This window comes from Pleurodeles waltl, chromosome 11, assembly GCF_031143425.1.
Source record: "Pleurodeles waltl isolate 20211129_DDA chromosome 11, aPleWal1.hap1.20221129, whole genome shotgun sequence".
Taxonomy (NCBI): domain Eukaryota; kingdom Metazoa; phylum Chordata; class Amphibia; order Caudata; family Salamandridae; genus Pleurodeles; species Pleurodeles waltl.
In genome coordinates this window covers 967423493-967433467 of record NC_090450.1, presented here as the reverse complement: position 1 = coordinate 967433467, position 9975 = coordinate 967423493, and the positions used below count along the sequence as shown (strand labels likewise).

General features: G+C 43.3%; 1 protein-coding gene across 1 annotated transcript; it reads right to left on the bottom strand.

Moving 5' to 3' along the window:
- Positions 1 to 8528: 8528 nt before the first annotated feature.
- On the bottom strand, positions 8529 to 9587 carry LOC138265180 (testis-specific serine/threonine-protein kinase 1-like). Its single transcript, XM_069212722.1, has one exon. It carries the CDS (start codon positions 9585 to 9587, stop codon positions 8529 to 8531), a length of 1059 nt encoding a protein of 352 aa, XP_069068823.1.
- Between the last annotated feature and the right edge of the window lie 388 nt (positions 9588 to 9975).

Genomic DNA, 9975 nt, shown 5'->3' with positions numbered 1-9975 from the left:
CCCATTAACTAAATTGCCCCTACGATACAAATGTCATTCAAACAATAACGTTGGGCACAGTGGACTTCTCTTCTGGTAGAAGTTAATGTGCCTTAATGGCTGTTTTTAGAGAGCATACTGTAAAGGGCTGCTAAAAGTGCTTATGAAACACAGCAGGGCTACTATAAAAAACACTAACAAGTCAAACTAAAAAACTATTACACCGACCGGATTCTGCATACAACCCAACCCCAAAAGACACTGTCTCCCCCAGACAAATTAAGATCTTTGAGGATCTTGAAAAAGTCACCCTTTCAGTATTCCTTATAATTTAGCGTGAAGTTTCTTTGAGAACCAAGCTGTTACCAAGTACAAGTATCATATAGTTCATGATTTCTAACAAATAATCCCACCTTTAATGAACCCTCATCCTTGCAGTGTCAATCATCCATCGAAAAGTTAATCACTGTGCTGCAGGTTAGCCTGTGATCACCACTACATTCACCGCCACACCTAGAGGCTTCCAGAGCTGCCACCTATACACAAATAATTGATTACAATGTAGACTAGAGTTTTTCCTTAGGTTAAGGAGTTACTTGGGCCTGGCTTTACACCAAGGACAAATGTATCAAGCAGTGAGGCAAAGGAGTGTCTGGGATCTGGTATCTCTAGCAACACTTGGGAATCATTATTTAGATGGAGATGGCAGGGCTTCCAAGCGTGTCGAACCAACACAGATTCTTAATAGTAACTTGTTTTGTGTAGTATTTTATACACCATTTCTGCGGTTTCTAAGTGTGGTAAATAAAACATGTTATCATATACCCAATTTATGGTACACAACTGACTTACCTCGAATGATGTAAGGCTGAGTCTGTTTTACTGGGTTTCCAAGTAGAGTCCTCCAGAGTACTGCATTTGTCAGCAACAAGTGGATAGCTCATTGCTCTAGTCTACTGGCTTTTAAAAGTCCTACGAGCCCAAATCAGCCAGCTGTACGAATGGGCTTATGGGGTAGATCAGAGGTTCCCAACCTCTTGACTTCTGTGGACCCCCACTTTACCAATACTGGAACCTGGGGATCCTCATTGAATCATTATTGGAATCCCGGGACCCCCCACTGAGTCATTACTAGAGGCTGGGACCTAATCTGTTAATACTATTTAATTTTTTCACCAGTCACGGACCCCCTGAGGAGGCTTTGCGGACCCCCAGGGGTCCCCGGACCACAGGTTGGGAACCATTGCAGTAGATGCTTAGTAGATGAAGCCATGCAAACAAGGGAGCTTGTTATTCCAGATCATTGGCCCTCCGGTTAATGTGCAAAGCTTAGAGAAGTGCTGTGGATACAAGACCTCTTGAATTTTCTGTTCTTACAGGTGTGAAAATGATATAATATTGGATCTTGGCTCATTATCTGAGAGCAACTTAATAATAGGGAGGAAGCACCACACATATGGTGTTTAATAACATTTTGTAAAGGCAAAGAGGTGTTGATAATGGGGAAAACCTGTGCACTAAGAGCTACAGAGTCGCCTTGCAGCTGACTTCACCTTCCTCCACTTCATGGCCCTCCCCAGGCTTCACCCTGTGAGTACATTTCACTGCAGATGAGAATAAGAAAGGAATGAAAAAGCAGCACCAGGCAACTTATGCTGAGGCAAACAGATTGTGGAGAACTTTCTCAACAAATCTTGCATTGCTTTTGGTAAAATCATTGTGTCTGCGGAGTATGTGTGGTCCCACAGACAAGCGGGGCACTCATTTATGACAAGCACATGCCTGGACAATGCCCCACACACCACCTTAGCCCTAGTGGAGTGTACCCTAACATCCAAAAGAGGGTGAACTCCATGCAAAGTGACATTAGCCAGTAATGGTAGCTTTAGCAGTTGGGGAGAGGGCATCCCTGCCACCAAAGTCACAAAAAGCTGGTCTGGAGAGCATAGGTCCCTGGTTCTGTCAGGATAAAACCACAAAGCATAAGCATGCATGATGTTTAGACTGCCTACATGGAGTGAAATGTCATGAAAATAATCCACATAGTCTCCTTAAAAAAATCCATTAAAGACCACAGCTGGGTAAGATGCCAAGTGGAGACCTCCTGTCTTCCTCTTTTACAAGTCTGAGAATATAAGTAAACATATAATGGCCAGTGCAGTTCTATCTGCATACAGGAGGGGGTGGGGCAGTCCATCTACATAGAACACACCGCAGACTGTGGAAGTCTTCCAATCCTCATATCCTATTATAGGATGAGCTTTTTGGGTTTTCTGTCCTAAAATATACACTAAAAGTATTTATCTGAAGTATTGTACAAAGACTTCCAAAGGCTGCCAAAAGAGCCTGGAAAAAGGCCTGGAAAAGGTTGTGGTACTAGACCCGTGCTGTGCCGCCCTCTGCCCCAACCCTAAAATCCTCCCCTAAAATATATTTTGACATGTTGCTAGAGAATTAATTTCACTGCAATCTTTTCCTAATACATTACATAAAAACCACTATAGGCTCTTCTGAAGGGAATTTATAGGAATATGACAATGTCAGGGCCTGGCGGTGGGTCCAGAGCACTTTTGTTGTGCTGCAACAAATCACTTACTTGCTAATAAGAAATCTTTGTGCCACTAAGGGATGCTTTCACGTCGGTATGATTGAGGACCTTTTCCGCCCCCCCCCAACCCTGAAAAGATCACCACAGCTTTTGTTTGTGCTCATTCAGGTTTTGGGGTCCGGTGTGCTTTCTTGTGCACCTGTGGGTAATGGTAGTACCCTCAAACGAATGGCATATGTACTGATCAGTTATTGCTGCATTTCCCAATAATGTGCTTTAGTTACCCAGAACCTCCCACCTGTTATAAACAATAGTGTGGATTAGTGTATTCACATGTGCACGTCTGTGTCTCCACACCAACAAATCTTTTTTGAAGATTTTGGCGACTCTCAGAGGAAAGAGAACAATTCATGGGCGCCGTTGCACATGTGGTTAGTAAATGCAGTTAACAAAGCTAAAAGAAATGGCATCCATTTTGTTGTGGTGCACGAAGTGCAAAACGGCAGGCTTGGGATTTATTGTAATTGTAATAGTATTTATATAGCGCTTACTACACCTGACGAGGCATCAAAGCGCTTTTTGGTGAGTAGCACGCTACTCCGGAACCCAAAAGGAATTAGGTGTGGATTAGCATAGGGAAATATGATTTTAGTTTTAGTATTACTATGAGTTAATTTGAGCCGCGGATATGTGAGTTTTTTAGATGGTTTGACTGAAGTAATGGAGGGGTAGAGGAGGGAAGAGTCCAGAAGTGTTGTTGGGAGTTTTTAGTAATAGGATCAGGCTTGTATGTCGTTAAGATGTAATTTTTGTAATGAAAATTACCCTAATGAAATGGTATTAACATAAAAAAGCTCTGCCCTAGTGCTAGAAATATTAATCGTTATTAGGTAACGTGTGGAGTAGGATGGCTAGTTCCCTCTCTGATGTTTTTACTGCTGGGAAGAGGTTTGGAGGTGACCTGCTTCATTCCACCACAGTGCAAGGCAGCACACTACAAGTCCTCTTTCTGTTTCAATTAGAAGTAGAAGAAGGACTTGAGGTGCACTCTTCTGTGCTGCGATGGGGTGCAGAAAATACCATTGCACTGCAGCAGTGGTGGCTTTCAGCCTTCTGAACAGTAGCACCAGGGCTGAAGTTATCCAGTATTAAAGCATGTGCAGATGCTGAAATCCTGCAAAGGTCTAAGAGCACATGCACATTTCTAAATGATTGAAACATGGATGGCTAACCTGAGTAGGTAGTTGCTTAGATCGATGTGTTTCTAGCAAGTTTGGGAGACACAATTGGTAAACCAGCTCGGGACAATTATTTATATACTTAATGCGGAGATCCGTGTGTAATCTGCTGGACGCAGATTTGATTCATCATTCAAAATATTTGGAGAGAGAATGTTCCTTCTGCATAGCATTATGTCTATCCTGCAGGTCAGAAGGATACTTGTCTAACCTGTAGGTCACAAGTTCCAATCTTAAACCGGCTGCTGAGTGAACTCCCTTCTGCAGACATCTGCATTTATTCTGCAGGACATAATATACATTTTTTTCAGACCTTAACTCATTTTGGGTTTTTATCTTATTAAATTAGGCACTATTGACTAGAGTGGCAATTTACAACAATTATTAAGTTCCACAACAAATCACTTTGTATTGTGTGCTATACAAACAATTATTCTCTGGGCTAACTAGTTAAGTGATCGCGCAGGGTGTGTTATTTGTATATGATGGAGCAGATGTGTGACTGTTTCCAGCTGTGCCGCCTTTAACTTCAGCATCTGCACACAGCTAGAACACAACCCTTATGAAAGGAACCAATGACTGTCCTTGCAGTTGGAGTCATGTGGCTTGCAGGAGGCCAGTAGGGTATCCAGTCTGCTAGTCCCCTTGCAGGCAGCAGCTCCGCACACACTGAATATTTGTGGCTTACAGCTATGTTCCTTTCCCCATAAGACAGTGTTTTTTTGAAACGTTTTAATGCTGCCCCCCCCCCCCATCCTCTGGGGAAAAAAATCATCGGCCCCCCCTCAGAATGTTTCACAATTGTTCTATTAAGTTGGCAATGTTTAAATATGTCTAGACTTATTTACACTTCACAGTTTACATTCTGTCACCGCTTTTTAAAAAAAAACCAATACATTGTTTTCTATGAAAACAAAGCACTGTTATCTGCATAATGCTTCTTTTGGCCAGAGCCTGGTGTCCCCTCTCCCCGGGGATCACTTGAGCTCCCCCTAGGAGGGCCCACCCCCTAGTTTGAAGCCCCCTGCCATAAGGCCTTCAGATCACCATGAGCAGAAGAGGAGGGAGGTCAGTAGCAGAAAGTGCTGCTATGGCAGAAATGGTGCTGCAGTAGTGTAAGACACTAAAACGTTTACTGAAAGGGGTTTGGATGGTACCTTTTCCCAATCCAAGATGAACGAGGGGTGTGTGCTGGCACCCAGAAGACATTCTTACATATATGATCTGGTGCTCCAGCACGCAGGGTGACAACTTAGATGTGCGGCAGGTGGCATTCTGTTGGGAGCAGGACATAGGGGAGATGTGGGGGCGGACGGGTTGAAAGGAATTTTATATCATGTAACAAGGTTCTTATACAGTCAATTATCAACCAAATAGTTTATTTGGTTATGTGGCTCTTATGCATTGTCCCACTTGTTAAAGTATCTTCGCTTTAGAGGATAAGCGTGATACCACGGATCTGAGATGCTGGGCCCTACTAAACATACGTTTTTGAACAGTTTGCAGAATTTCAGCAGATCAGTGGTGGAATGAATGTGTACAGACAGAAATTGCATTCCACAAGTAGGTGGCAGGAGTAGAGAAATGAAAGCAGAGTAAGAACATACTGGCGGAGAGAGCTGGGGAGTAAACTAGATTTCTTGCAAGAAAGGGCTGTGGGATCCCTATACAAGACCCTAAACATTATTATTCCTGAATAGGAAGCCAACACAAGTGGTGAAGGAGAGGTGTGACATGGCAGAATCTGAGAGCGCTCAAAATCAGTTGTGCTGCATGGTTTTGCATAACTTGAACCAGTGAATAATGACACAATGTTGGCAGACCCGGATAAAGAACATTGCCGTAACTGAGCCAGGCTGGTAGCCGACAGCTAGAAGTGTACAGTCCTTGTACAGGAATGACATGGTCTTCGGCACCTTGTAGGTGCAGGATGAGACCACCAAGGAGATCTCAGGAGGCAAGTTCAAGTCACTGTTGAATTTAAGCATAGATGTAGGCCTACACCCTGCCATCTACAGATCAACATCATCGCCAGTCATCAACCACCCTGTTTTATTAGTGTTCAGTTTGCATCTGTGGCAGACCATTGCCATCCAATGCTAGATTGCTCTTGCCGACGGCATCCAAACACAGATGGAGTTGGCTGTCATTGACATACTTATAACAGTACAAGTCACAGCATACACCCTGTACAGAGAAAAATTGTATGTGCAACCACGTTATTCATGGATACTAAGCAAATAAGGTATATTTATTTTGTATGTTCATACATGTCATATATTGCATATTGCTGTATGAAAACTTCAATAAACAGATCAAACAAAAAAAAAAACAGTAGAACTCACAGGAGAGGGCCAGCCGCACTAGTCAGTCAATGTATCAATTGAATATGATGGAATAACAGCCTCTTCTGAGGGGTGTGTTTGGGGGGAAATCTCTGCAGTCCAAAGAGCAAAGTTGTGAAGGCCAGACTAATAGCACATTGGCTTAGTGGCTTAGGAAAGTAAAATGCCAGCCAAGTGCTAAGCTAGCGATTCCGTTTCATGAAGACGCGAGTTGAGAATCTGGTACTTGACTGGCAAATGTTGAGAGATCAAGAAGGATTTGTTATGATCCTGCACCTTCAGATCCTAACTGTAGATCATCTAAAGCTTTCTGAGAGCAGTGTGAAAGCTGCTTGGACATTGCCTACTCAGCTGGTGGTTTCCATAAAAGTACCACGTCTGTCACATGCCCTTCCAGAATGCGTGGTACTGCCAGGACTAATGGAACAGGGCAGTACTTGGAAAGCGTGGTCTGGCAGTGATTTTTGTTGCGGTTTCTTGATGATCTGAGGTTACACTGGCTTGCTTTAGTTGGGCAGGTATAAAATCTTGAGCAAGAGAGAGGGTAAGAAGCTCAGTAGATGGTTGGGGCACTTGGACAGTCTGCTATGCTTGGGGACATGAGCATACTTCCAAGAGCCCTGAACACTGCAGGCCTATGTATGAGGAGATGGGTGAACTTTAGCAATTGAGGAATTTAAGGTGTGTAAATTAGAAAAACGCCTTTTACCAGCCACATGCACAAAAACACATTTTGCAGGTAACCCTTCCTGCCCTGGCAGTGAGGTCATGCTTTTAGGGCATATGGTACTCTGTTGCTGGTTACATCATAGGCAGCTGCCTAGTGTTGCTAAAAGGTACCACCAGCCTTATCAGCAGAGCATTTTAGTGACATTGCTAAACATTCTGATCACCTGTCACATAGTTACCTAGTGGACTTCGGTGTCTCTTGCATGGTACTTGGGTAATGTGGCACTTAATAGTGAACAGGTTGGATTTTTGGTTGGAAATCCCAAATCCCGGTTCATAGAATTCAGATTTGCAGATTGTTAATACTGCATATATGAATCGGAAGACCTCCTTAAATGGGGGGACCTTCCCCTTCTCAAGTTTAGGACTAGAATGCTAATATGGGGTCGGGGTCAGCATGCAGGCCAGTAGTTCTGTGTGTGTTCCCAAACATTCTAAATTGTAATTCACACCCAATTTCTTTACTTCTGCTCTGTGCAAAAAAGACTGTCTCAGGTGTGTACACTGCTGATGAAAAGGAAATACTTAAATGTTTTTAGGTGCATGTTCATAATACATGTTTATGGACAAGCCACAGAAGGAAGTAAAGGGTATCAAGAATATGCATGTAGGCCTGTACTTTGTATATATATATTTCTAAGACATACTCCTAAGACTTTTTTATGAGCTCCAAAATATGCAGAAACATGCAGAAATCTTAGCTAAACCTCAACGGTTTGTAGATTTTGGCATATCTTTGTGTATGAAGCTAATCATAACCATAAAACCATCAACATTACCCAAAACTCTTTTCCTTCTGCTTTTGACAGTCCTGCCCCGTAAGCAAATTTCAATATAGCTTGGTGTAAACCCCAACTGGCTCTTGTCTTACCCGCTAGACAGCCTCCTGCCTCCAGGCCTCTGGACCCTCCCCTCATAGATTTTGTGGTTTAGACTTGAGTGAGTAGAGCTTTCTATAGATTACTCTTCAAAGTAAATTGCCTCTTGTGCTTGTGTGAATCCAAGGTGCTGCCTCCAACATTCACGGAAAGTGTTGGATGAAGATCTTAAGACATGCCTGGGCTTTACGCAGGATCTTCAGATGCACTACTTGCTGTAGATTTGGCAACAGTGGATTTAAAAAGCACTACCAAGATTTCTGAAGGAGTTTAGGTGAGTCAGCATGGTGCATTAAACGTAGCCTCCATCTCTCAAGCTACATGTGTGTATTTAATTCCACTAAAGGCTTTTGTATGACAGTAAACATGCAGCCGGTTTACGCCTTCAAAGCGCTTCCTACAGGGGCAAATACTGTGAAATGCCTGCATGTGAACATTTGAACCTAAACCACTTTCAGACTTCTTAAGCCATTGCTGCTTGTCTTCGCTCCCAGTTTATGAAAGCAGCTGGTAAAATCTGGATTTTCAGAAATGTTGAGGTTAGTAATTCAGTGCCCCCAGCAAATGGATACTTGGACTACTGGATGAAAACTGACAATTTAATCCTTCATTCCGACACACAACGGGAAAATACTGCTCATTGCCATTGGCACCGTGGGCCAGGGGAAACATTTATTATTCCCATCTCGATAAAGGATTTTGAATAGGGATGTCACTATCAATCTAATTATTGCATTAAGTAGATTAATAAATGTGTTCCCAACTGTGGTGCACAATATCCTCCTGTGTTCACATTTTGAATGTCATTTTCTTAGTCCTTGGCATTGGCGCCATGTAAAATGCTCCCCAGTTTGCTCTTGTTGATGTGTTTGTGGTTTTCATGTTTGCCCCCTTTGGCAGGTGGTGATGGTGATGAGCTGGAATCCAGCTTCCTGACATCTGATTTCCTTGCCTTTGACTCTTCCTTGTTATCCAGCTTGTGCCCCAAGGTTGTTGCCGAGTCTGTCCCTTTCTTTGAGGTAGATGCGACAGCCTTGAGTTTTATGATGCCCTGTGTCCAGCTGTGACCCAGTGCTTCTTCAATAGTATAACGGCGGTTGACGTCGGGTTGCAGCATGTGGTAGATGAGATCTTTGACCTCAGCTGACAGGTTTTTCGACCTGGGGTAATCGATGCGGTGCTCTTTTTGTAACTTCAGCATGCGTTTGATGTTGCTGTCGTCGTAAGGCATTGTGCCACAGACCATGATGAAGAGAATCACTCCAAGGCTCCAAATGTCACAGATCTTCGGTTGGTAAGCTATCCCCTGGAGAACTTCAGGGGCTGCGTAAGCTGCTGACCCACAAAAGGTCTTACTGAGTTGGATCTTCCCATGATCATCCTTAGAACAACGCTTGGCAAAGCCAAAGTCTGAAACCTTGACGTTAAACTCTTTATCCAGCAGTAGGTTCTCGCACTTCAGGTCTCGATGCACAATGTCCATGTCATGACAGTACTTGATTGCAGAGGCGAGCTGTACGAACATCTTACGAGACAGTTCCTCTGGAAGACTTCCTCTGGTCTTGATGAACTCTAGTAGGTCTCCTTGGACACCCAGCTCCATGACAATGTAAACTTTCCCATCAGATGTTTCAAAGATTTCGTAAGTTCTAATGATTGAGCGGTGGTTCACCACAGACAAAATCTCCATCTCCCTGGGGAGAAATTTTTCCAGGAAATCAGCAGGGGCTTTTTTTCGGTCTACAATCTTGACTGCCACATTGATTTTGAGCCGGTCAGAGTAGGCAGACTTAACTTTAGCATAGGACCCTTCACCCAGATTTATACCCAATGTGTAGCCTTTCTTTTTCAGAACGACAGCATCATCCATGATGGGGAGGCCAATGGCGGGCCTTCACTTCGGTCCAGCCGAAGCCTACATCACGTCCATATTTGATGGGGAAGCCATGACAACACTGAGGACAAGCTCTCTAACCAGGTTTATGAAATCCAGGTCTTCCCCTTGCTGGAGTTTGAGGCTGTAGAATGTTGATTGTAGTTCCATATGTGATGTCGCAAGATGAAGTCATAAAGATTGATGTTCAGTGCAGCAACAGGCGCAGAGGAATGGATTTCAGAAGCATATCCTGGTGAGTGCTAATTTGTGTTTCATTTGAGTTTAAGTAATTTGCACATGTTGTAATTTTTGTAACAATACAGTGAGGCATACTTTTCACAATTGACGGTAGGACTGTCTGTGTGCTACAGAATATCTGAAA